This window comes from Emys orbicularis, chromosome 4 (assembly GCF_028017835.1).
Source record: "Emys orbicularis isolate rEmyOrb1 chromosome 4, rEmyOrb1.hap1, whole genome shotgun sequence".
Classification (NCBI taxonomy): Eukaryota; Metazoa; Chordata; order Testudines; family Emydidae; genus Emys; species Emys orbicularis.
This window is the reverse complement of record NC_088686.1, coordinates 132,538,608-132,566,488: the sequence shown is the minus strand read 5'-3', so window position 1 is coordinate 132,566,488 and position 27,881 is coordinate 132,538,608. Positions and strand designations below refer to the sequence as shown.

General features: G+C 55.3%; 1 protein-coding gene across 1 annotated transcript in view; it reads right to left on the bottom strand.

The window, feature by feature from the left end:
* The window catches only part of NAV1 (neuron navigator 1), a 202,768-nt gene that overhangs the window by 63,078 nt on the left and 111,809 nt on the right, over positions 1 to 27,881 (bottom strand). Inside the window, exon 5 of the mRNA XM_065402683.1 lies at positions 26,373 to 26,738. Within this exon, the coding sequence (XP_065258755.1) occupies positions 26,373 to 26,738 (366 nt within the window). The remainder of the gene's footprint in view (positions 1 to 26,372; positions 26,739 to 27,881) is intronic.

Here is a 27,881-nt window from a genome sequence, read left to right as displayed (position 1 = left end):
CCCCTGCAATCGGCGATGAAACCTGGAGCAGCTGGAGAACAGTCCGACTACCCACTCACGGCACTCAGGAGAGGACCTCTCCTCCACCTCGCCCCCGGCGGGGATCTGTCCCCAGGAGTGAGGAGGCTGTGCACTCGCACACGAGCCCTGCTCGTCTCGTCCCGTCCCTTGGCAATCCCTGCAAACAGGAGGGCAGGCACCTCCTCGCCCTGCCACCCTCTGGCTAAGAGTCTCCCTCTAGTGGCTGCCCCTAGTGAGTTCAAGCGCCTGCTGCTGAGGGCAATGCATTACTCCCTTAGCTCACATGAGAAAGGCCGGGACTGAAGCTCCCAGCTCAGTGAGGTCCATGTGGCCCGTGGCGAGGCGTCCTGGTCCTGTCCCAGGTCAGCAGGACTTCCAGGACCCATTTTTAGGGTTGATGGGGGAGATCGTTTGTGCCACTCACCAGGGAATTCTGCTCCTCTCCCCGACCGGCTGCACTGGACTCTGAAGGCCCCACTTGGGAAGCAAAGAGCGGAAAGGAAACAGGGAGCAGCTCCTGCTCGGGACAGGACCGCGGCAGCTGTGGGTGCTGCGTCTCTGTCACCTGGGCTCTTCCCATTTACTTTCACTGAACTGGGTAGCAAAACAGTTTCATAAATCAATATTTGTGTTGGGGGGATGGAGCTCTGGGAAAGGGGGAGAGAGTCTGGTTCTCAGAATCATAGAATCTCAGGGATGGAAGGGACCTCAGGAGGTCATCTAGTCCAACCCCCTACTCAAAGTAGGACCAATCCCCAACTAAATCAGAGCTCATGAACCTGCTACTTTGTTTCCGTCCAGCCCTCAAAGCCAATTAGAGAATCGTTCGGGGGACGAGCTCTGCCAGAACCCCACGTTTCCTTCTGTGGGAAGGAGGAAAAATAAACACACCCGCGTTCTCCAGCTCCAGCCCCAGCAAGGGCCTGATCCCACGGCCAGGGTTGGCCTTTCTCCCCAGTAGCCACTCCTTAGAGGTCTTAATTTACTGCACCACGTCCGCGACGCAACCTCAAACGCTCAACAGCCAGCGCTGCCCTCCCAGCTCTGACACAGCTAGTCCCTCTCATGTGGACAAGAGCCGGACTCTCCGCTCGGGCTGCTGTGGTTTGCCTTGTGTCCACCAAAGAATTGTAGCAGGCCCTGCCATGTGCCAGGGACAGAGGCTTTGTTTCCCTGACTGTGGCCAAGGTTTGGGGTGAGGCACCACAAGTCAGCCTGTCCCAGCTGTCCTGCGCGGCAGCCCCCACAAGCTAAGCTCTCGGCATGCCCGTTGTCTCTGCATGGTGCTTAGCTGTTTTTATATCTCACGCAGAGACCCTGTCCCTGCCTGCTTCTCCCACGGCAGCCTTGGCCCCTTCTGCCCCATGGCCGCCTACGGGCAAAACGCCTGCTTATCGGCAAGTCTATGGTCATCTCCGCCAGAGCCACTTCTGCCACCAGGCCTGCATGTGAGTAAGGGTTAGAGGGAATGGTGTGCAGGGACTGTCACTGCACGGTGAGGTCTGTGGGGCAGAGACTGTCTGCAGAGGGCCCAGCACAATAATACCACCCAGCTCCTAGACAGCACTCTTCCTCAGGAGATCGCAAAGCGCTTCACAAAGGAGGCCAGTAGCACTATCCCCACTTTACAGATGGGGAAACTGAGGCAAAAAGTGGTGCTGTGACTTGCCCCAGGTCCCCAGCAGGCTAGTGGCAGATCTGGGAATAGAACTCAGGCCTCCTGAATAGCTGTCTAGTGCTCTGTCCATTAGGCCCCCTGAGTCTGAGGGAGCTGCCGGAGCCTACCACAGTTGCTATTATCACTGCTGCCATAACGCTAACACATTGTCTCTGAGTCAGGCCTGGCCATGCCCCAGCGGGATCTCCAATTCCAGACCTCAGCTCTCATCTCCCAGCCCTGCCTGGGCCCCTATCCCTGCCCCAGCTGGTGCCAACCACACTAGCTCTCTCGCCTCAACATCCCAGACCCCAGTCCTACTTGAGGGAATCCTCTGCTCCATCCACTGGATCCCGCATGCCAACTGGATCCCAGATCCCAACCAGCTGCTAGCGCTGACCGGGTGCTGCTGGATCCCACCCCCAGCCTATTGGCTCATGACAGTTCCCACCTTGGGGTGTATCATCACTGTCTTTCCAGAGAGGACACGCAGGCCTGGCCAACACCGCCCTGGGGATCTGCCATCCCCTGCTCCAGAGCAAAATCCCCACTCTCCTATGAGCACTCCTGTCCCAGGAAGCCGCTCCAGCCTATCTCTCTGTGCTGAGCAGCCAGAACTCACACGGCATCTTCTCCCTTCCCCCAGCCCCGTTCCAGCTCCCCGCTGAGGACTGCAGTAATAGCGGGGTCTGATTTCCGTGGGGAAAGCTCTGGCGGAGAGGGGAGGCCCAGATGATCCCGACGCTTACCCACTTGTGGCAATGACGTCAGCGGCAAATCTGAACCATGTGCCCTGGCTGTAATGCCACGCAGAACTGCTGAGGTCAGCGGAGAGCCAGCACCCCGGAGAGCAGGAGCCTGGGTATCCTGCAGAGCCACACTGCCTCACGTGTAGCAATGCCCTCCCCAGCCAAGGATCTCAACGTGCTTTGCAAACCATAACCAATCAACCCCTGCAGCACCCTGCTACGACTCCCATATGGAGACAGGGAAACTAAGGCACACGAGGGGACGTGTCCAGCCCAAGGTCACACAACAAATTAGCAGCAGATCCAGGACTAGAACCCAAGACAACCAACCACCTCGCCTCTGCTCTACCCAGGAACCCTTGCTTCCTCCACTCCCACCCTAGGCCTGCTGGCTCTCTGCATTGGGTGTGCGTTGCCAGTGTCCGGAGTCGCTTTCATCCCAGCGCCACAGCATCATTGCCCCAGGCTGCTGCCTTAGCTCAAAGTGCCAGAGGGACAGTGCAGTGCGGGTCCTGTCCCGGGAGCAATGTTTGCAGAGCCCAGCCAAGGCTGACTCCCCACAAAGCTCAGGGCTGAGCAGCTCCATGGGTTTAGCTTGTCCAGTTATAAGTAGGGGCTGGTTGTGAAATCCAGATCTCCCAGTTTCCCTGCTGTCTGGAGCAAGGCTTTTGTCTCAGACTCCTCTCTGCACACAGTGGTCTGGCTCTGCCCTGCCTCTGTAACAATGACACTTCCCACCCACAGAGCTCAAAGCACTTTAGAAGGGGAAACTGAGGCACAGAGACTTGCACAGTGTCATACAGCGGCAAACCGAGAACCAGGCTCCAGGACTCCTGACTCCCACCCCAGTGGTCCGTCCACTTGATTAAGCTGCCTCCCCTCTAGCAGGCTCCGGACTGAAAGCACAGACCTTTACAAATCAGACAAGCCAGCTGTTGTGCTCCGGGACGGGGGGGACAGATTGTGTTATGGGAGAGGGGGGCTGTCCCTGGACTATTCCCCATTAGGTGGAAGACTCCCAGAGGAGGATCTCAGGGTTGCGATTTTCCATCTGCACATCAAAGTGCTCCAGCCCTGGAGGGGGGCTCTCCTGATTCGCCGAGCAGCTGGGCGTCAAACCCAGTGGGGCGGGCTTCCCAAATCACTTCCAGCCTTCACACTGCCATGAAATGCTAGCCCAGGCCTCCCTGCTGCCCGCTCCCTCCCCTCGGCCATGCCCGCTGTTTATATTGGAAGAGGCTGCCCGACAAAGCCACTTCTAGGAACTCTAGGACATAAGCGGGGTCCAAACCTCTGGCTCCTCCACTGAGAGCGCGCTGACAATGCCGGCATTTAGCAAAGTGCGGGCGCACGCCAGCCCGGCACTGCCTGCTGCCGGGGCACTGGAGCTACCTCACACACACAAGGACTCCCTGGAAACCAGGCTCTGCTAGGAGCCAGGGGCCCGATCCTGTTCCCAGGGAAGCGGCACAGGATCAGGCTCTGTGTTCCCAGAGGGCAGGTGGGCAGCTGCTCCCCGCAGTGGATGGATCTAGCACCCTTCCCCGTTTAGACACTCACTGATGTCGGGGAGGCAGGACACGCTTTGGGCCTTGCTATGGGCTTGGGACAATCTCCGGCTGGACCAACCTCCATGCAGGAGGTAGATGCTACATAGATGTTCCTCGTGCCTCAGTGTGCTGGCCTGCACCACCCCCTGCTGCTTAACCACCAGGCTGGTGTCAGAGCGTGGGCTGGCTTAGTGCCTGAGGACAGATGTCCAGGGCTGGACAGACAGACCGGCCACATTCCTGTCACTACAGACCGCAGGGAGGGGCCAGGGGGCCCGCAGCAAAGGGCTCATACAGGAGCCTTATGCACCCAGCCAGCCAGCTCACATACCCTCCCATGGACAACCGCACTACGCCACTCCCACACCTCCCCGCTACACAACCCGCGCCCATCCGCACTCCCACACACAACACTCCCACGTTCACCCACATCCTACAGGTGCCCAGACACCCAGCCGACCACGGGACACCGCAGAGCTCCTCTAGTCCTCCCACACGCCTCCATAAGCTCACGGCCGTGCTGGGCACACACATCCTGCCACACTTACCTCCTCGCACGCACAGACACGCAGCCCCTGAGCCCCACATCGGCTCCTTGTGCCCAATATTTAGCTGCTGTCCGTGGGGCAGAGGGATCCCTCCCACGCAATCTTTGATTTCCCCCTCCCTGGTGAGGCCGGGATCCGGTAACCTGAGAGCCGCTCCTTGATCCCTCACTCTGTGAAGGCGTCAAATCCTGGGCAGGGCGACGGGTGCCAGTGACACGGCTGGTGAGCTGAGCTGCTCCCAGCTTCCTTCACTGCGACCCAGACAGATTGCTCCGCGTGGGAGGTGGAGGGGGGGGGGGGGGAGGAAGCCCAGCTGGCCCTGGGCCAGTGCAGCTGGCCACAGCTGTTCTCTCAGGGCCCAAGTCACAGAAAGAAGAGTACGTTTTGCTTTGGGAACAAGGGTGGGGCTGGACCAATGCCTTCATTCAGAGCTGCACGCTCAGGAGAGGGGGCTATTTACCCTGGGGTCACACAGCAGGGATGGTAACCTGCCTATCCAAGTCCTCCTCTCCCCCTCGCTTACCCTGGGGACACACCATTGACTGCAGCAGGATTACTGCTGATTTACACCGGGGTGAGTGAGAGGGGCAGACAGTACATGCCACGTGACAAGGGGCTTGGAGGTTCCTATAACAATCACAATTATTATCAGTGACCCTATGCACTTATACAGCACCTTTCACTGGAGGATCTCAAAGCACTTTCCAAAAGTGGGTATTAATGCTGCTGGTTTATAGATGGGGAAACTGAGGCCCAGGGTGGCTAGTGACCAAGGTCACCTGGTGAGTCAGCGGCAGAGCAGAGAATAAAGTCCAGCTCTCCGGATTCCCAGTCTCCTGCTGTAACCTCTAGGCTGCACGCCCCAGGAGCACACATGTTATCCGTAGCTCTCTGTTCTGCGGGATGGATGTGCAGTGCAAGCGAAAGGAGCGAGGGATATGCACTGAAGCAGGAGGCATAAAGAGTTAAATGCCCCCCTTCGAGGGGAAGTTCCTCCTGCCCTGCCCTGTCTCAGCCCTGCTCTCTGCATCCTACGTCACCCCACTCCTCACCCAGCCCACTGAGTCACAGCACAGACTGTGACAGTGCCAGGCCAGCTGGGATGCAGAGGGGCTGGGGCTCCCAGTAATCCCTGCTGCTTATTACAGCGTGGTAAATATTTATACAATAGCAAAACATCCCTGGACGTCCTTCCCCCCACGAGCGGCAGCCTGCACAGCTGCCCGTGAGAGAGGGCCAGCTCACGGCGTGCACACAAACCCACACAGATCTACACAGACAAACGCACAGGCGCACACAGAGACAGACAGACACATGTGCAGGGCCACAGCTCGCTGGCCAAGTTCTCTGTCCCCCAGGGTCCTCTCAGCTTCAGAGGCGAGAGCCAGACGCTGCCGGGGTGGCAATGACTTCATGGGCTCTTCCGGTGGGAGCCTCCGTGTGTGGACTCAGCCCTCTCTGGGGGGTTTAAGGGCCTGAGGCTGGAGATGGCGCCCAGCCAGCCAGCGTCGGGGGGATCAGTGGGAGAGCGGACAGGGCTGGAGCTCCAGCACCAGTCCTGCCTCAGACAGGATGATGCTGGGGAAAGGCAGCGAGGCCTCCCCCCTCCTGCAGCTCACTGAGCAGCTCAGCCAAACAGCTGCTCTGACCTCCTGGCTGTGTTATGCTACAAGGCTGCTGAGAATAGCAAGCCAGGCTAGCTGTGGGCTGGCTGCTGGGCACCGTGCCTGTCCCAACCCAGAGCTCAACGGGGGCCCCGTGTTAGAGGGGCACTACTTCCTTCCTAGCCTCACGCCCATAATCATCACACTGATGGGGGGCCATCACCACCACAAACTCTCCCTCACGTGGGAGCAACGAAAAAAAGTGTCTCTGCCTACAAGTTGCCCCGATCCCTGCAGGAGCTTCCAAATCCCAGCCCAGCCTGACTGGAAAGTATTCATGTCTTTGAGCTATACACAATCACAAACCTTGTTAGGACTGATAGGTGTGCTATGCACCCTTCTTTCAGGCTAGATGGTGGGAGCAATTAAACATCCCTTTATGTAGTGATAGCTAGACACAATAAAAGCCACTGCCCAAGGTAATGGTCATATGACAAGGCCTGGTCAAAAGTTAAGCCATGTGGGCTGAGTGGTTCCCCAGGGACTGATTTAAAACACAGGGGCTGGGGGATTGTTTGGCAAACCATGGGTGTTAGAAGGAGAAAGCCACAGCGAGAGAAGCAGTGGTGAACATGGCCTGCAGAGACCGGCCTGGAAATGGTGAGCAAGGAAACTGCCTGCTGAGAATTATTCCTACTGTGTACAGGGGAACGGGACTCGGTGTGCATTCTTTACAAATAAACAGGAATGGCACCAAAGAATATCCCTGACTCATATAATCAATTTCTCCTCCTAATGGAAACAACCCGGCAAGGCTCCCAATACTGACTAACTGCTCTGGCCAAAGGGACAATAGTATCACTCCAGCCTCTCTAAATATTACAGGTGGCTCCCCAAATCCCTGCCCTGTGTGTGGATCCCCCCAAATAAGTTCTCTTCCTAAATACTATCCCAGCGTGCTGCATTCCAGGGCATCATCACCCCTTGATCCCCTTCCCACCCCCCCACAGTAACATTTCTGGGGGAGTCGTCCAGCCTCAGCCAATCTGAAGCCACTGGATTGTGCCTAGAATCCCCATGCCTCCTCCCCAGTCCCCACTCTCCCAAGGCCTCCTAGAGTCTCCAGCCACCCTGGGTGCCAGCTGTCAGGAGCAGACAATGCCCAGGGGCACCGTGTCTCCGCTCTGGTTGGCGTCACTCCTTCCATACGCCCCACGGTGAGCGCTTGCTGGGCTGAGGCCATATGGGGCTCTCTGCATTAGCGATGCCACCAGTGGGGAATCATCCCCCTGCAAAGGAATGATCCCTGGTTCCCAGCTCAAGCAGCAGCCAAGGGGCAGCCTTTGGTGCCCACAGCTCCATTGCAACACAGAAGCATGACCCATGGAGACTACAAGGCCCAGCATGCAGTGCTGTGTCTGACTTCCCACGACCTCCGCTGAGCGCGCGGAATGCTGAGGACTGTAGTCTCCATGGGCTGCACCTTCCTATTGAACAAGAGGGCTGTCCCAGTGGCTCCGTTTCATGCCAGCGACAGTGGGGCGGCCCATGGCCCGGTGATACACTGCTGGTGAGTGCTTCCTGCCCTAGCTATTGGGCTAGAATGGTTGCAGAGGGTGTGTGTGGAGGGGGATAATCTTTATGTACCGGCTTCCTTTCCTTTTAATGGTGAATCAGACAAATGGGGGCCCAGGAGGACACCCCAGATCGGCGCTGGGCTTCGCAGAGCAATACCATGACTCCCACCCCACCTGTGTCTGCACACATGAGACTGCTCAACTCGTGTCGCAGATGAGCCCACCTCAGCACCAAGAGTCTCGTGACTAAAGCTGCTCTACCCCATCCTCTACCCCACTCCCCTCTCCCCCCCACACCCGGCTGGTGTGTACCCTTCCCCTCCTCCACCCGACGTGCGTGCATGCAGACACACACACACAGCCCTGTATCCCAGTCTGCTGGTGACTCATACAGCCAGCAAGCATGGCCTCATAAACCACAATGAGGGAAGATGCGGTTACCTTGATACCCCCCAGCCTGATGGAATCAGCTGTGAGGCTGGGCATGCATCTGCAGTAACACGCTGTCTTCTGCAAACCTGCCAGAGCGAAGCCAACTGCGGGCACCACCCCTCCCATTCTACCTGGCACCGAGAGTGTAAAGGACTCGGCCATGGTCACATAGCGAGGCCCCGACAGAACCAGCAACAGAGCCCAGGTGTCCTGAGTGTGGGGCCCCGTTGTGCCAGGTGCTGTACGTACACACACACACACACACACACACACACACACACACACACACACAGACAGTCCCTAAAGTGCTCACCATTCAAGTGGACAAGACAAAGGGTGGGAGGGGAAACTGAGGCACAGAGCAGGGTCGTGACTTGCCAAGGTCACCCAGAAAGTCAGTGGCAGAGTTGGAAATTGAACTCAAGTCTCATAAAACCCAGCCCGACGCCCTTCCCACTCGACCACGTCGCCTTCCCAAACCAGGTGCGGACCCCCGGTGATTCCACAGTGCGAGCCCAGCCCCTGGAGCAGTGCCATGTAGGCCAACAGCGAGGCCAGACACTGAAGCATTGCTAACGAGGTTGGGGGATAGGCTTGGGGGGGGGGGGCTGTCTCTCTCTGCACTGGCCAGTCCCCAATAGTTTAGGCCTTCGGGAAAGGCAAAGACAAAGATGATTGAAGACTGCCCCGCATGGAAAACCCCGACCCCTCTCAGCATCTGCCCAGAAGCCAAGATAGGAAGTGCTCATGGGCATCCCATGGGCCCTACCTCCATTCTCTGAGAAATACCTCGCACTAGGCCTCGTAGCGAGGAGCCCGCACCAATGGCTGGCAGCACGGGGGGCACCCGGGCTCCTTTCACGCTGACGGATACCCTGCAGCGGGGCGTTAGTCTCCCCTCCTAGTGCCAGCGGCACTGCGGGCCCCTCTATCCAGTCTGACCTCCCAGTGCTGGAGGACTGGGCCTGTCATGAATTTCTGGGGATGAGCCATGCTGGGTGCAGAGCATGTGCCAGCATCATCAGGCAAGACGTTAGCTAGCTGGGTTTACAACAGATGGGCGGGGAGTCTCTCTCTGCCACCATCTATCGCCTCTACTGAGGGCCCGGAGGGAAACCCACCCCTCTGAGCAACGTAGTTATACCAACGCTATGTCAACAGGACAGCTTCTCCCATTGGCGCAGACAGAAACACTACAGTTGCAGCACTGAAAGTGTAGACAAGCCCAGAGCCTCTCCGCTAGTCCATTCGGCAGGGGCCAGGGCAGGATCGGAGCCCCACGGAGCTCTGATCAGTCTAGCTTTCAATGCCTGAAGCAGTGAGCCTTCTGCCCCCCTCCCCTTGCGCTTGTACCTTGTGTGACGTTGCACTCCATATGCTTTATGCAAATATGCTTATGAATATGACATAACTGGAATATGCTTTATGCTAAATACCCCTTGTTTGGTGTCATTAGAGAGCTTGTAATCTACTAAATGTGTTCATCCTATTTGTTTGCATGTATTATTTCTATATCTGGAGTTAGGAGGATAAGATATAAACTTGTATCACTGATGTAAACATATTAAGTGGAGGCCATTAAGGGTGCTCCAGAAACAATCAATTGTAAATGGCCTTAGTTACTTGAAAGTCTTCCTGTGTACGTGTGGGCCAGCCCATGGGGAATGGAGACTAGGGGTCTTACAGTGACATGTGACTAGGGTGACCAGATGTCCCAATTTTATAGGGACAGTCCCGATTTTTGGGTCTTTTTCTTATATAGGATCCTATTACCCCCCACCGCCTGTCACAGTTTTTCACACTTGCTGTCTGGTCACCCTACATGTGACTATGTCACCTGATAATGAAATCCATCTTAAATCCAGTACTTTTCCATTTAGAAGGAGGGGTGGGGACCCAGAGAGACAAAAGATTCCCGCCTTGTGCCAAAGCTATAAAAGGGGGTGGAGCAGGACAAAAGAGGTAGCCAGTCATGAGAAAACCCCTGCTTACCACCTGAGATGTCTGCTGGAACTAACAAGGACTGTACCAGGGAAAAGGATTGGGCCCAGACTAGGGAAGAGTCTAGTCTGTGAAAGAAGCTTATTGGAACATCTCTGAGGGTAAGATTTACCTGTAATCAGTTTCTTAATGTATTAAACTTAGACTTCCATGTTTTTGCTTTCTTTTGCTTGGTGACTTACTTTGTTCTGTCTGTTATTACTTGAAACCACTTAAATTCTACTTTTTATACTTAATAAAATCACTTTTGTTTATTAATAAACCCAGAGTAAGTGATTAATACTGGGGGAGCAAACAGCTGTGCATATCTCTCTATCAGCGATATAGAGGGCAAACAATTTACGAATTTACCCTGTATAAGCTTTACACAGAGTAAAACGGATTTATTTGGGGTTTGGATCCAATTGGGAACTGGGTGTCTGGATGCTGGAGACAGGTCTATCAGTGTTATAGAGGAAGGACAATTTACGAATTTACCCTATATAAGCTTTATACAGAGTAAAATGGATTTATTTGGGGTTTGGATCCAATTGGGAACTGGGTGTCTGGATGCTGGAGACAGGTCTATCAGTGTTATAGAGGAAGGACAATTTACGAATTTACCCTATATAAGCTTTATACAGAGTAAAATGGATTTATTTGGGGTTCAGGCTCCCAGAAAGGCTGAACATTGGGCGCTGGAAAAGTCCCTGTTAACTGAGAAGCCCCTGGGCTGAGTGAATCTCAGTTTCAGTGAAGTGCAGAGGGGCGTGGCCCAACCTCGGGGTCTGTGCTGAAGCTGACTGGAATGTCTATCTCAGCAAGACAGAAGTGGAGGGGCGCCTGTTCTGGCAGGAGGGTTGTTCTTAGTGGTATCCCAGCTCATCAAGTGACAGTCTCGAGGGGTGTCTCTCTGACTGAACCCGTCACACCTTGTCCAATGTATAAAGAAGCCGTGTATGGCTAATGATCATCCGTCTTTTCCAGGTCTAGCCTGCAGGTCTCTATGGCTGACCAGAGAGCTGGGAGGGGCGTGCCATTAGAATGACCAAAAAAGTGAATCTGAGGGGGGAAGGGAAACTATTTTCATTCCAACTCTTCCTTTGCCGTGTGCTCCTGTTAATGCCTGTTTAACCCTCCCTGGGAGAAAAGTGAGCCATGCAGAACTCTGCCCCAGGGGACAAAGTAGCTCTGCAAAAATCTTGACAGTCAGCTGGTGTGCCGGAAGATGCAGGACCAAGCCCTAGGGAGCCACCAGCAAGAGCTGTGGCTTTGCATCCAGGTTACAGCAAATTGTCCACCGTATTCTTCCTATGAGAAAATGGGGAATCTCCCCGTGGACCTGTCCAGCTGCGTGCTGGGTTCTGCTACTCTGGAGGGCGGGGGGTGAGCACCCGCAGCACAAGACTTGCACCCGTAGCAAGCATAGGTTTGAATCCCACCAGAGCAAACCCAAGCCTTCCTCCTGCAGTGACGGGAGCAATCAGATTGGCCAGGAGCCAGTCGCTGTGCAGGGATCAAGGTCCTGCTGCTGCTGTGACACTAACCCGCTGCCCCCCCTTCCCTGGAAGCCATGGCCTTGGGGTGCACCCCAAGGCCCAGCATGGCCTTTGTCCCCACACTTTGGCTCTCACTCAAACTGCCAGCGGCCCTCCCTGTCCTCCCCCCGCCCAGCTGGAACACTTGGTAGTGGAGCTGCTTGCGGTTGAATGGACAGGGTGATGATATTGGCGAGGGCGGCTCGGGAAGGCACCGAGACACCCAGCATGAATATTTCAAGGCATCGGAGCAGCCAGCTCATGCGGAAGGAGCCGGGCTCGTCTCAGATCGGCTTGGCATGGAACAGGGTGATTGTGTTACGGCGACGATTATGGAGCTCACGCACCGAACCAAAGAGACGCCCGCCCCTGCCGGAACCCATGGCATCCCCCACATTCTGCTGTCGCAGCTCCTAGCCGAGGGGAAGCAACCAGGGATTTGTTCTGATCTGCTAGGTTCAGGCAGCCTCCGTGTGGCTCCTACAGGCCCCTTGGGTTGCCCTAGGAATGGTGACAGGCTCCGGAGCAGGGGCTGCCTTTTCATTGCGTGTGTACAGCACTAGCGCCAAAGGAGCGTCATCACTGCCTGAGCCTTCTAGGTGCTGCTACTATAAAAACAATTCATTCATGGTTCCTTTTATCCGGGAATTCAAAGCACTTTCCGAGCTCACAGCTTCCCTGGGAAGCAGTTAGGACTGTGTGTGCACTGCTATTGGATTGTGTATGCACTACACTGTGTGCACTACAGTTGAACTGGGGCATACGCTTGTCTGACAACAGTGAGGTTCCAATCAGGAAGCTGTTCACCTCCTGAAAGATCAGTAATAGGGAGGTTTGGCAGAACATCAATGAATCAAACTGCACAGGCAACTGCTGCCTCCTGATTGGCTGCAGCTGATTTCTCTGAAAAGGCATATTCACCTCTAATGAGCCAATCCGATGGTGCATGCAAATCTCTGCTACCTGACTGGTTCAGAGATTAATGACAGCTCTTTTCCCAGCCTTCTCCTTTGGAATGTCATTGTCAGAGGGAAAAAGTGTTACCAACCGGAAAACCACAGTCATCGTGGAGCAAGTTTTCCGATGTACCCATCCTGACTCCATGCAGCTAGCTACGGCCTTCAGGTTTCATCAAACATGATTTATGCGCCTGAAATGTCCTTACATTGACTTTGGGAGTTGTACATCTTAGTGTTCACCTCAGCAGAAACCAGTATCTGCTCCCTGCTTGGATTTAGATGGGGAAACGAGAGGCCAGCAAGACTAAGGGGAATGTTTTAAATACGGCAGGGTCTCACGTTAGCCACCCAGAACCCGAGGGACCCACAATCAGCTTCCGTGGGGAAGTTTAGGCTTGAAATCAGACGAAGGTTTCTAACCGTCAGAGGGGTGAAATTTTGGAACAGCCTTCCGAGGGAAACGGTGGGAGTAAAAGACCTCTCTGGCTTCAAGATTAGGCTAGATAAGTTTATGGAGGGAATGGTTTGATGGGATAACATAATTTTAGTCAATTAGGCAATAACGTGTCATCGCTGGTAAAATGAGGGTCCGGCTGGAGAATCTTGCCTGTATGCTCGGGGTTCTACTGATCGCCATATTTGGGGTCGGGAAGGAATTTTCCTCCAGGGTAGATTGGCAGAGGCCCTGGAGGTTTTTCGCCTTCCTCCGCAGCATGGGGCAGGGGTCGCAAGCTGGAGGATTCTCTGCAACTTGAAGTCTTTAAATCACGTTCTGGAGACTTCAACAGATGAGTTAAGGGAAAGTGGGTGGGTCAGCTTTTGTGGCCTGCATCATGCGGGAGGTCAGACTAGATGACCATAATGGTCCCTTCTGACCTTAAAGTCTATGAGTCTATGAGTGTATGAGCAGCCACTGTGGAACTGTACCTGAAAGTGACTAGTCCAACCTCCCCAAGCGAGCCATGGCAGAGGTGGGGATAGAACCCAGGAGTCCTGGAGGCTGGTCCCTAAGTTCAACCATTCGAACACACTCCCCCTACAGCAGGGAACTATGGCTCTGCCCCAAAACTGTGCCCAAGGACACCAGCGTCTGTCCCTCTGTGCCACTGGGGAATGCTATGGTGGAGAAACGTCTCCCATCCCTGAGTCAGAGGGAAACATCCTCTTGAGGGTGGATTGTAGGCGAGTTCAATGCCTGGGGGAGCAGATGTGGGCTCTTGTCCGGGGAGGGGCAGGCTGGGAGGGCAGAAGGGGTACGGAAGTGGATGCTGCAGTTAGACGGGTCAGGTCCAGGGCTGGGCACTATGAGTAGGTTTGATGAAGAAGATCCAGAAGATTTGGGCCAATGGGGAATTGCAGCAGCTGGGCCTTGCTCAGAAGTGGGGGTCAGTTCTTCCCCATGGAAATCCTTGGAAACCCCAAGTCATGCTTGGGTGTGATGCGGTGCATTCCCAGAGCAAAGAGCTGCATAGAAGCCAAGGATGAAAGGCACCAAGGAGCAGAGAGGGGGTGACCCCCACCAAAGGCAGGGAAATCTCCCCTCCTACTTGAACACTGAACCCCTAAGTGGCAACACAGCTTCAAGGCTACCCGAATTCACAGGCTGTCACCACATCAGCAAATCCACGGCACATTTGGCAACAGAAACGAAAGCCCATTGCTGGCCGGCAAGTTCCTAGAACACCCTTAGCGCATTTGCCATGGAACGGGCCCCGCCCGGCCATGCTGCCATGAAAACGTGCCTATACCCTCACCCCCCGTCCCTCCCCACACAAACATCTGTCACACAATCCCAGCTGTTCCTTGCCACGCAGGCAGATGGAGCAGCGCGCCCGGGGCTGCGCTCCCACATTTCCCCAGTATGGCAGGTACATGCCTGCGGGGCTAGCAGGAGGAGGAGACATGGGCCTGGGTTTCTAGCATCACAAAGCCCCAGTGCTGGGGCGGTTTGGATTCAGAGCCTACAGATACAGGAGGTGCTAGAATCTCGCAGGGGTTGTGGGTGTTGAATCCATGGGTCTGGGCTTGACCAGTCTCTGGAAGCCGGAAGGTTGCAGCTGTAACTGACCAGGACAAAGGCTGCCCCTGTCCAGCTGTATTGCATTACAGAGCCATCAGATGCATCCCAGCCTCCCACAGCTCAGGCCTCTGGCCAGAGCCCAGCAAAGCATGGAGACACTATTTTTTCCATTCCCAGCACCTTCTGCTGTGCTGCGGCCTGGTGAGGCAGGCTTTGCCCAGTCACCCTCTCCTCAGGGGGCGCAGCGAGAAAAGCAGAAACGCTGCAGTAGTGTCCAGAAAAGGGAGTCACCTCCAGGGAAAGAATGGGAGACCTGGCAGCTGATCTCTGCAGGGCTTCAGACCCTTATCATCACCCATCCCCAGGCCAGAACCAACATGTGGGCAGCCTGGCAAATCCTGCCCAGGGTCCCCTCCCCATACAGGCCTGCCCCTGTGGGGACGCTGCTGAGTGGTAGGTGACTACAGAGCTGGGGGAAGGTATCGCCCTGATGCCATGTGACCAGGAGGGGACCCCTTAGGGACTAATGAGCTGCTGTGGAGCAAGTGTGAAGTGTTATAAAAGTCCCCAAGGGGCGCCTAAATGCACAGGAAATTGCTGCCTATAAGTCACCCCTGGGCTGGGGGCTACTGATGGCAGCGCAGGCCCCGCCCACAGGATGCTTGGTCCTGGCACCTGCCTCAATCAAGCAGCCTGGCTGCATGACACAGAGAAACCCCAGCACCGCTGACCACATGGGGACAGTCCAGTCCAGCCACAGCCTTCCACTCTGGGGAGCTTGGCATGGCTGGGACTGACGCTGCAGCTGGGAGCTGTGCCTTCTGCCGGGAGAGCAGCGCCTATGAATCCAGATCACTCCTCCCTGGGCAGAGGAGTCAGCACAGAGTCTAGGCACCATTTCTCCAGCCTATGCACCACTTAAGTCGTGCTTCGGCCCAGCTTAAGTGTGAGCCTATCTCCTTGTGTATGCACTACACTGGGCCTTAGACAGGCCCGTTGGCAAAGGGCTATGTCTGCCCCAGGTGTTCCCTGCACAAGCAGCCGGCCGTCCCCGCAGGGGCAGGCTGGGGAGTGAGGAGGAGTATGGGCAGGAGGAAGAAGTGGCAGGTGTGGTTTGGACGAGAGCCATCCAGCTGGGGCAAATCAAGTGGGGAGTTTGGGGGGCAGGGAGCTGAACCCAGCACAGCTACAGGGATGGGGGAGAGGGGGAATGGGGTGAACCCCTTTGAGCTCCCCTGGTATCAATGCAGGCCGAGAAACACCTCAGGAGCCCCGATTTAATGGCACCCCTGCAGACTCGGCTCTCAGGTGTGCATGGGATGGGTGCGGGCAGGGGGAGGGCCTGAGGAAGAACGGCTGCTGAGAGTGAGCTGTCATTGGGAAGTGGACCGCTCTGATGGCTGATTGGTGAGTAGCTGACCCAGGGGCAGCCTTGCCCGGGGATGGTGCAGCTGAACCGGGAGAATGGGCAGGAAAGGCACTTGGGTTTTGCCCTGCCCCTCTGCATGGCCATGCCACATGCTGCCTCACCCAGAAAGAATCCGGGCAGTGCCTGGGGGTTGGAAGCAGCGTTGCACAAAAATAATCAGTGTGTGTTAGCCATGTGGCAGCCCTGCATCACACAGAACCCTCACTAGGCACAGAATGCAACCGACACACGTATGCAGAACATTCTCACACGAGTGTGCAGGCACCCCTCCTTCACATTCACCCAGACACACACGTGTGCAGACCCTCTCACACACAGGTACACACACACACAGAGCACATGAGTGCCTGCACACACACACACACTCACACACACACACTCACACACAAGCTTTCGTGGCTCATCAGTTCTGCGGTGGAGCAGTTTCGTGGCGAAATGCAGCCAGGTCATTATTGATTCCTGGCTCTGGAAAAAATCAAGACCACAAAGGATGCTGAACTGTCTGTTTTGTAAACATCATCTGAAATGTACAAGGCTCCCCGGAGAGCTGGAGATCTGAATCCCCCACCCCTGCCTCCTACAGACACACACACACACACATACACACACACACACAGTACGCAGGCGCACAGAGCAACGCAATCACATCTACACAGTCGCGGGAGGTCACCCTCCCACCCCCAATCTCCTGAGGTTTAAACTGCAGCACTCAGCGAGCACGCCCATCTCCTGCAGTCAGCTTCACTCTCCAGCTGAGGGGTGGAGGTTAATTAACCCAGCGAGTGCTGAGCCTTACAATGATCAATAGGATTGGGGGCACCTTCCCAAGGCTTCAGCGAGGGACGCCAGCGGAGGCGGGAGAATTAAAGGGTTAATCGGAGAGCCCCTGACTCTGCACTAATATCTGCACTGCGCTGTGACCTACTGCCCTACAAAATCTCGCTTCGGCATCACATCCATTTCCATTTCCCCCCCCAACGTATTAGCAGCCCAATCTCAAGGTGGCTAATGGCCCCATTTCGAGTGCTCTGCTTCTGCCTGGTGCACTATTGCCAATGGGAGACATGATGGGGCACAGCTGGGGAAGTCACAACATCTTACTGATTCCAGGTCACAGTCAGCAGGGGAGACATTAAAGGCAGGATCCTGAATTGGATTGGGGGCCTGGAGTGCTCCAGGACAGTACAGCACAGGCAGGGCAGCTCCCCCACCGCCACCAACATGCCAGAGCTGGAGGGAGTAGCTGGAGGTGTGAGAGAGAAGTCTGGCTTCCATGGCCCTGTGCCCACCCTGCAGGCTTCGATTACAAGGTCTGCGGGGCAGGGATGGCATCTCTTCCATGTTCTGTACAGCACCGTGCACGCGCCCATCCTCGGCCTCTCTGCTGAGGTGCCCCAGGATCTCCCAGGATTTGGACTGGGATCGTGCACCCATGGCCTGGCATCACAGGAAACAACTGCCAGGCACTACCAGCCTGGGCTGCCTTGGGAGCAGTCACCTTGGGCATGAATGTAGGACCATCCCCCCTCTGGCTCTCATATGCCCCAGAGAGATGCCACTGTCAAACCTAGAAGATCAGCAGATCCTGCAGGTCTCTGGCATGACTGTGCACCTGGGCATGCAGTACTGCTGACTCAAATTATACTGCACCTGGCCCATCTGGAAGGGTCCTGGGCGGCCCCAGCAGAGCTTCTGCTGCTGCTAATGGCACAGTCCAGTGGTCACAGATCTGACGCTGCTCAAAGGTCAGTTCAGCACCCACCCGTTTGGATGCTCCTCCGAGCCTCTCATGGAACAAAGCTCCAGATCTGGCCACAACTCCTGCAAGGAAAACCTTTAGCACCTCTGCTCCCGGTTCCATCCAGAGCCCGGGAGGAGAGAGCCCCAGGAACCGAGGGTCGCTAGGCTCAACCCAGGAGGCTTGAGGTTCCACCACTGAGTGGGAGCGCTCTGGGGCTGGGTGGGAAAAGGGGCAGGGAAGGGAAGCACGGCTAACTCACGGACTCCACAGCAAGCCCGGGTTTCTGCATCTGAAGCAAAGCAGCTGATCCGCAGGGCCAGATTGTCAGTGGCAAAGAGAAGACTCTCGACAGAGCGTGCTCCCCCCAACTCAGCTCGCGTCACTCAGACTGTGTCCCCAGAGAGAGCCATGTCCCAATACAGGAGAGGGGACATTTGTCTCAGACTATTTACAGGCCCTAGTGAGGCGCCTGTGGTTAAAGGGGATGGCTGTATCGGGATGGCTGGAAGGACTGCTAGAGAGTCATGGTTTAATCGGCAAACTGGCTTTGTCATTGACTGGGTCTGTCTTAGTGTTGATTGTTTTGGAGGATGGGGGCGGCACACGTGTTTCACAGCCCCGGATAATCACCATATGAGAACAGCCCCCTAGCGCTTTTCGTTGCTAGATCTTCAAGCGCTTTACAAAGGTGATGGGGAAACTGAGGCGCAGAGCGGTGAAGTGACTCACCCAAGGCTATGCAGTGGGTCAGTGGCAGCGCCCGGTGAGGAACTCAGGTCACCTGATTCATTGTCCCATGCCTTGTCCACTAGACTTCTCTGCCTCCCCGCTACGTAGTTCTGAGCTGGACCCTGGCTCTGGTGTTCCCAAACGCTATTGACAGACCTCCCAAGAAGGCTCATGATGCTGGGGGTGGGGGGATGGTAGGACTCCCTCCTGGCTTCAGTGAAAGGAGCGAGTCGGAGCAGAACAAAGCCCTGCAGCGAGACATGGACCGTCAAGCAAAGCCATCCCCACCTCGCCAGAGCGCTCTCAAAGGCAGCGTGCAGTCAGCCAGGTCTGCCAGGCCCTAGGCCCCAAACCATGCGATTCCCGTAGTACAGGGGGTCTCAGAGCCTCAGCAAGGCTGGACTTAAGGCGGCTTTCTCCTGACAGCTGGGCACTTGGAAGGAGAAGGAGAAAATGAATCCCATCTGTGTGAGGAGCTTTAAATAAAGGAGGGAAACCCACCGGGGAGCAAAACAGCAAAGCAAAGCTGAGCAAGGCAGCAGGAAGTGACCCTGGGCATGGGAACCACAATGAGCGGGGGCCGCTTTTCTCACTCGGTGCAAAGGAAGCTGCAAAGGCGCTGTCTGTTGGATGCACCTTCCCACTCGGTCCGCCTAAGCAGCTTATCGGATGGTCCATGCGCCCGCTGACGGCTCAGCATCAAGCTGCTATGAGGTGTCACCTACACAGAGGGCTTGGTCTTGGCTCCTCTCTGCACCTTGGCTTCCAGCCAGCCAGCCACGTGAATCTCTGCACACCAAGATTGCAAGGGGTGAGTCCCTCCCCTTCTGTGTTACCTGACTCCATGCGCTGTCCCGTGCATGAACCTGCACTAACTAGGCTTCTGCATCTGTCACATCATGGCATTTGAGCTTGTGTTTGCACAGGACGATCTGAGACCAAACAAAGCCAGTTCATTAATGATCTGGAGGATGGCGTGGACTGCACTCTCAGCAAGTTTGCAGATGACACTAAACTGGGAGGAGTGGTAGATACGCTGGAGGGTAGGGATAGGATACAGAGGAACCTAGACAAATTAGAGGATTGGGCCAAAAGAAATCTGATGAGGTTCAACAAGGACAAGTGCAGAGTCCTGCACTTAGGATGGAAGAATCCCATACACTGCTACAGACTAGGGACCGAGTGGCTAGGCAGCAGTTCTGTAGAAAAGGACCTAGGGGTTACAGTGGACGAGAAGCTGGATATGAGTCAACAGTGTGCCCTTGTTGCCAAGAAGGCTAATGGCATTTTGGACTGTTTAAGTAGGAGCATTGCCAGCAGATCGAGGGATGTGATCATTCCCCTCTATTCGACATTGGTGAGGCCTCATCTGGAGTACTGTGTCCAGTTTTGGGCCCCACACTACAAGAAGGATGTGGAAAAATTAGAAAGAGTCCAGCGGAGGGCAACAAAAATGATTAGGGGGCTGGACCACATGACTTATGAGGAGAGGCTGAGGGAACTGGGATTGTTTAGTCTGCAGAAGAGAAGAATGAGGGGGGATTTGATAGCTGCTTTCAACTACCTGAAAGGGGGTTCCAAAGAGGATGTATCTAGACTGTTCTCAGTGGTAGCAGATGACAGAACAAGGAGTAATGGTCTCAAGTTGCTGTGGGGGAGGTGTAGGTTGGATATTAGGAAAAACTTTTTCACTAGGAGCGTGGTGAAGCACTGGAATGGGTTACCTAGGGAGGTGGTGGAATCTCCTTCCTTAGAGGTTTTTAAGGCCCGGCTTGACAAAGCCCTGGCTGGGATGATTTAGTTGGGGATTGGTCCTGCTTTGAGCAGGGGGTGGGACTAGATGACCTCCTGTGATCCCTTCCAACCCCAATATTCTATGATTCTATGAGTCTATGATCTCATGGCATCCACCATCCAGGAGCAAAGGTGCCACAAAGAGACCAGGGCTCCTGCTATTTTGGCCCCACAAATGGCTCCATGAGCCATGAAACTAGCCCGTAGGAAGCACCACAATACCAGGGCCAGATTCATACCTAGGGCAGACATAAAATGATGTGGCCCCATCACCGAAGGGCTTACAACCTAGTACAGACCAGAGGGTGGCCCTATGGATCAGGATGGAAGAAAGAGAGATTGTTATTATTACTTACAGTTTTCAGTACTTATTCAAGCATTCAAGAATTAACAGACCCAATGGAGTTACTCCTGATTTACACGGGGGCGAGTGAGGGGGGAATCGGGCACAGGAGTTACTCCTGATTTACACGGGGGCGAGTGAGGGGGGAATCGGGCACCGGAGTTACTCCTGATTTATGCCAGACCCCACCCCCCACATAATGGAGAGGTTGGGGCACTGATACAGCCCCTTAGACGTGTTCTATATTTAGCCTGATTCACCTGCACAGGGAACCAATTATGTTTCATTCCGCGGGTGGGGGAGGGGGGAATCCTAGAGCCAAGCGCTAGGGCAGTAATTAGAACCCTGCCAATAGGGACACATGCCACTTTAATGGAGCTCTCTGCAAACCCATGTGCTTTGCCTTTCACTTGGCCCCAGGGCCAATAATAAGCCGGCAGCTGCTGCTGGGGCTTAGTGCCCGTGCACAGAGACTGAGGGGCACTGGAAGCAGCTGCCTGCATTACCGTCCATCATTCCCCCGTGGCATGACTGGGGCTCCAGGTAGTGAGCAGCCATAGAACTGGTACCGCAGGAGAGCTCCCCTCACAGTGCCCCATGACTGATCCATGTTCCCCTGCTATGCTGCAAGGTGCCAAGGGCTGCCACAATGTGGGTGGGGTGCGGGATTTTAATCCAAAGATCAGCACTGACCTTGTTAAAGGCAATGGATGCTAAACACCCTTCTTTTAGGCTCAATGGGAGCAATGAAGCCTAAAGACAGATGCAGACAACGTGGGAGACCGCCCAAAGCAACAGGCCACATGGCAGTCACAGCTAATCCGTGTGGGCTGAGGGGTTTCCCTGCTTGCAAATGCAGGAGCTGGGAGGTTGTGGGCTGTGTGTGTTGGAGGCAGAGAGCCAGGAGAAGGAGCCGTGAGCCTGATCTTGAGAGGAAGCATCAAGCAGAGAGATGGAGCTTCTTGGGCACAGAGCTTGCTGGAGGGGCAGGCATGGGGATCTCTGAGCAAGAAACCTGCCTGCTGCTCCTAGTTTCTGCGGTGTTCAGGGGGATGGGCCTGCATGCACGTTCTTTGTAAATAAACCAGATCCCACCAACAACCGACCTGAGTCGCAGCATCGATTTCTCCTCTTGACAGAAACAACCCTGCAAGGCCCTGGATATGGCTACCACTTGGGCCAAAGGGGCAACATCTCTCTCTAGGGCAGCTCAAGGAGGTCAGTCGCTCTGGCCCATTTTCAGCCTTTAGCCACAGTAAAGAAAGTCACTTAGTGCCCTATGATGTGTTCACATGGCCACAACCTGTACAGAGACCCACCACCGCCACATCGCCAAAGGCCAATGAGCAGCCACCAGTAGGCAATAATGCAACATCATTACCACTCCAGGTAGGATCTGAACCCGTGACCTAGAGCTGCAAGCCGGTAACCCCCATCCCCGCAGCCAGCCAGCCAGCCTTTTCCTACCAGCCTTAAACCCTACAGTCATCAGACTTTCCAAAAAAGGAGCTCGGGGCCCCAACTCTTCCGGCTCCTAAAGCCCCAAGAGCAGAAGCCCGGTCGGCTGAGCGCAGAGGGAGCTGGCAGGCTCTGTCTCGGGAAGACTTCCCTGGATGTCGGGCTGTAGGTCAGATCCCAAACTGGCTCTGTCTCCCCCAGGCAGCCTCAGAGCCCTGCCTGGCTTCTGCTCTAGGCTCCTATCGAACCTCCCAAAGAGGGAAGCAGCAATCAGCATAACAAGCCAAGTCCACATCCATACAGTACGGACACTATGGGCTCTAAGGGTCTGGCTACACTGCAGTTCAGACACCCATGGCTGGCCCGTGCCAGCTGACTCGGGCTAAGGGGCTGTTTAATTGTGGTGCAGACATTCCCTGAGCTCTGGGACCCTCCCATCTCGCAGGGTCCTAGAACCCGGGCTCCAGCCCGAGTGTCTACACCACAATGAAACAGCCCCTTAGCCCGAGCCCCTTAGCCCAAGTCAGCTGGCAGAGGCCAGCTGTGGTTTTTTAATGGCAGTGTAGACATGCCCTAAAGGGGCAACGCAGAGACCCAATCCCCTTTACATGTGTCTCTGGGAGCAGCCACTTCCCGGGAGACAAGGGGACCTGCACTAAGTCAGCATATGTGGCTATCACAGCCCCTTCCCTCCCCCCCACAGCTGCCTTTGTTTCTCACCCACATAGGCCAAAAAGAAAGGGACTGAGGCTGTTAAGGGACAGGGCTCCTTGAACAGAGTGGCCATTTGGGATCAGGGGAAACATACAGGGTTACTGGTCTCATCATGTGTCAGCAGGGCTGGCTCCAGGCACCAGCTTGGCAAGCAGGTGCTTGGGGCGGCCACTCCGGAGAGGGACGGCATGTCCAGTTATTCGGTGGCAATTCGGCGGACGGTCCCTCACTCCTGCTCGGAGCGAAGGACCTCCCGCCGAATTGCCGCCGCAGATTGCCATCACGGCTTTTTTTTTTTTTTTTTTGGCTGCTTGCGGCAGCAAAAACCCTGGAGCCGGCCCTGTGTGTCAGAGAGTCCCCAAGACACCCACCAGAGCTGCAGGCTCTCACCGCACACCACAAGCAGCTGGCATGACTAGGAGCTGTAAGCAGCGTAGAAGGCCAAATACCTCCCCATGCTCTGGGACAAATCAAATACCAGGATTATTTATTTTCTCATGCGTTGAAACAGGAAACCTCCAATGTGCTGAAATTCTGGCCTTGAGTCAGAGGCGGGGGCGGGGAAGAGACGGGGACTGGATTTTTGTTCAACACAACCCCCCCCAGGCGGCATCTCAAGAGCTCGATGGGATCAGCATGGGGAGGGCTGCGTTTCAAAAGAAAACAACACATGCTTTAAATCCAAAAAGTCACACCCATCTGTCCCCTTCTAACAGCCACTTTCACAGCATTACTTGGCATCAGAAACCTCTCCTGGGCAAGGGTGGAAGAGAACTCAAATGGGCTGGGGAGACTGGATGCAGCTCTTTGCAGGGATTGGCTGGCTGCCGACTCCCGCTAGACTCAGGGTCTGATCCTGCCAGGTGCTGAGCAGTCTCACCTTCTAGTGGGGGACCCACAAGAGGCTGAGTGCTGCTGCGGGGCGCTGAATGACCCAGCACCCCCTGGGGACGGAACAAGATCTCCAATACGGATTTCCCCTCTGCAGCGCCCTGCTCCCGTGCAGCAGGGACTGGGATCCACCTGCCCCTCCACTTGAACGCCCACTGATGGTAACAGCCAGGAGGTATGGCAGAGTCACTGGACTCAGGCCTCGTTGATTACACATCTGCCGCCCAGAGCTGTGAAATTAACGAGGACTTGTACAGAGCTCTCTCCATGCTGCAGGGGTATTTTTAGGATCAAGGCGATGCCCCATCCCTCGAAGGATGTTTGGGCTATTTCTCCCCCCCCCCCCCTTTTTATACTTCCAGGGATAAATGGGAAACTCATGACATCGTCTCTCTCCCTGTGAGTTTCCATTTCTGACACGCAGCGAGGAACAGACAAGGCTGGGCTGTATCAAATGAGATCCCCTCCACGCCCACTGACGTCAATGGTGAATGGACAGAGCTGAGCACAACCCAGGATCAGGGCCCCTGTCTCTGCTCACATGGAGTGTGTGTATGGACCAGCTGGGCTGCTGAGAGAAGGACACGAGGGAGGTGTTTCTGGGCATCCTGCCTCGGAGGGTTGGTCAGGAATTATTGGTTGATCCCCTTCCTGGCTGCTTTTAACCACTGCTGGGGTCCCAGCAGACCCAGGGCGAGCTGCCTTGGAGCCGTGCGCTCCTTCCTTTCCTTGGGATGGCTCAGCAAACATTCCAACAGCACAGGTGCATGCAGTCAGCTGGCTTTTCCTCCGGGGGTATCATCTCTAACCAGGGATCACATACACACTGCCATAAACCAAAGAGCGGTGGCACAGAAAACATCCCAGCCTGCGGTTAACCCAGTCCTGCTCCTGTCACCCTGGCTACTGAGACTGACCTTCCCTAAGATACTTTCTCCCATCCAGTCCATTTGTAGCCTTTCCCTGATGTGGGGGTAAGGGTGGTGAAGAGAAGGTGAGCTGAGTTTAATCCCATGTGCACCAGGGAGCAGTTAGTACCATCTCCCACCGATCCCAGACTGGTACTCAAGAAAAATCTGCAGAGCCCTGAAAGCATCTTTGCTGGTTCTAGCCCTATCAGGTCCTGAGACACTGGGCCTTGAAATCACGTCCTTCTGATTACGGTCATGCTTTTCCCTCTCCTTCACCAACTGCCCGCTGGTTAGGCAGCTGATCTCCCCCAAACCACTAAAGGACCAGATTCTCAACTAGTGTAAATCAGCACAGAACTACTGAAGTCAATGGGGCTACACTGTTTTACACCAGCTGAAGATCTGGCCCTTTGCAGAAGCGCACGGCAGATGCTCTAACACGTTAATTTCTCACCCTAGTCGCTGTGGAAGGAGCAAGTACTAAAGCCGGATCAAAGACCAAGTGGCAAATACAGCCAGATGGTCATTGGAATACGAAGCCCCAGAACTGAGGACCTGAGCGAGGAGTGAATGGCTCACATTGCGGAATAGCTCCAAGCCCGCCAGCTTCCCCGTGGTTATTCAGCACTCCTTCCCAGCCCTCTGCAACGATGCACCCGAGTATTGTCCCGTGGTTCCCCAGGATCCAGCCGCAGAGCAGCTGGGAGGTGCTTCCCAGCAGGGGCAGAGACTGACACACACTAGCTCCGCTCGAATTAGTGCGCTACAAATAGCAGTGTGGCTGCGGTGATGGCACGGGCAGTGGCCACCCAACCCCCTGGGAACATACTCAGGAGATAGCTCGACCTGCTGTGGCCATGCTGCCATTTGTACCTTGAGCACAGCGTGTGTGTCTACCTGAGCTGGGACGCTCCCTCCCAGCTGCAGCACAGACAAACCCTCGGTCTAGCAGGGCTAGTTCAGCACCAGGCCTGGCTCTCAACACAGTATCGTTGCCATTAACTTTGCTGATCCCCAGATGCTGCCTACGTCAGATAAAAGACACTGCCCCATGCAGCCTGTATTCCTCCCAAACACGCCACTCTGCCCAGGACACAACAGCACCTTACAGGATGCTGGCCCGCTGGCCTGGCACAGCAAGGAGCACCATCTCTGCAGGCCACCAGATACTAATTATCACCCGCCACAAAGCATGGAACCTACTAGAAATATAGTGGGTCGGGGAAGGATTCTGTGATGTATATAATTATCCATCCATCCATCTATCCATCCATCCATCCATCCACCCCCCGACATGCATCTATCCATCCATCCATCCCTCTATGCACCCATCTATCTATCCATCCACCCACCATGCATCGATCCATCCATCCCTCTATGCACCCATCTATCTATCCATCCACCCACCATGCATCAATCCATCCATCCCTCTATGCACCCATCTATCTATCCATCCATCCATCTGCTCTTTCTGTCTCTCTCTCAATCTCGTAGACTCAGATTCCAAGGCTGAAGGGACCGTTGTGATCATCTAGTCTGATCTCCTGTATAATGCAAGTCAGAGAACTTCCCCACAATAATCCCTAGAGCAGATCATTTAGAAAAGAATCCAATCTTTGGATCCCTCACAGTCCTTGTAAGTCGTTCCAGTGTCAATGACTCTCCCGGTTAAAAACGTACGCCTTATTTCCAGTCGGAATCTGTCTAGCGCCAGCAGCGGCACTCACCCCGTGGTGATGTCGTCGTCCTCCGTCAGGGTCTTCCCCATCAGGTCGCTGTCGCTCATGTACCCGGACTTCAGATCCACGTCGTCGGCGTCCAGCGACTCAACGAGCTCCAGCCGGGAGATGTGGCTCAGCTTGCTGGGGCTGCGCATGGGCATGGTGTGGGAATAGTGCGCCCGCTCGCCGTGCATGTACCAGCTGGGGGTGCCTTCCGACCGGCAACTCCCACCCACTGAGGGAGCGTCCCCGGCCTGCAGCCGGGGGCTGGATTGCCCATAGCGCCAGGACAGGGGGGAGGAGCGGTTGGACAGGCTGGACACGCTCCTGGGGTTGGCTTCGTCGCTGTCGTAGCAGGTCATCTCCAAAGAGCTGCAAGGAAGGAGCAGAGAGCAAAGCTTTAGGGACGGGGGCGCCCCAGGGCGGCCCTAGGGGAGAGGTGGAGTCCTGGGCTCCATCCTGCTATCGGACCTGCAGGTGCTCAGCACCTCTGGAAATTAGGGCATGTCCTTAGCCACCCAACTTTGACACTTCGGGTCCAAGGATGGGGTGGAACCAGGATGGGAACCCAGGAGTCCACAGTGCTAGGCCACTGTCTTAACTGTAAGCCTCTCCTTCTTCCCAACTGCCCCTGATCCCTATTCCCATGACCCCAGCAGCCCCTATGCTCCCCTCATTTATCTTCTTTCCCCCTCCAAATGGCTCTGCACTGCTCTTGGGCCCTTCCCAAGTCTCCCACATCCCAGGCTAGTGCCCTAACCACTGGGCCATCCTCCCTCTCTGAGCCGAACGGTACCAAGGAGTCAAGCTCTGGGGCTGCCTTGCCACTAGCCCTCCAGCATGGCAGGAAAGCAATGGCAGCCTTGGAAATAGAAAGAGATTAATTTAGGGGACAGCATCCCATTCCCTCCCTGTGCCTTGATTTGAGAGGCAGCAGAGGCAGGCGCTGGCTCCCCACTCCGGTGAGGGCCCCCTTTCATTTTGATTCAATAAAGTGGGTTTTGAATGCTAAATACAAAGTGATGATTAAAAACAAATCGACGGTGGATTAACAGCTCTGGAGAGCCGCCCAGCAGAGCTGGTTCCAATCATTTGGTTGACGCACAAGAGTTGTCTTATTAAATCTAAATTAAGTGGATGTTTTGGAGCCTGTAAACTGAGGGACAAAGCTGCCAACATCTTGCTTTGCGCAGGCTCCTGCACCATGCGTGAGGGGACGTGCCTCGGCTCTCTGGGTGCAAGCTCCGGGAAATGCATTTCCCCAGAAAGATTTCAATGAGGCCCGGATAGTATTGCGTCCCCTGCTGACAGACACACCTAGAGTATGGCAGGCCCAGAGCAGAGAGCCTGCAAACTCACTTCCGTCTGCCTGTAACGGGGAGGAACTTCACACAGACAACTCGGCTGCCATAAATGGGGGGCTTCCCCTGCCCCGACACTGGGATCCTGCCCCTGGCTGTGAATCGGTTGTTCTAGCCAGATGGACAGCAGGTTCTGAATCCATAGGAAGCAACT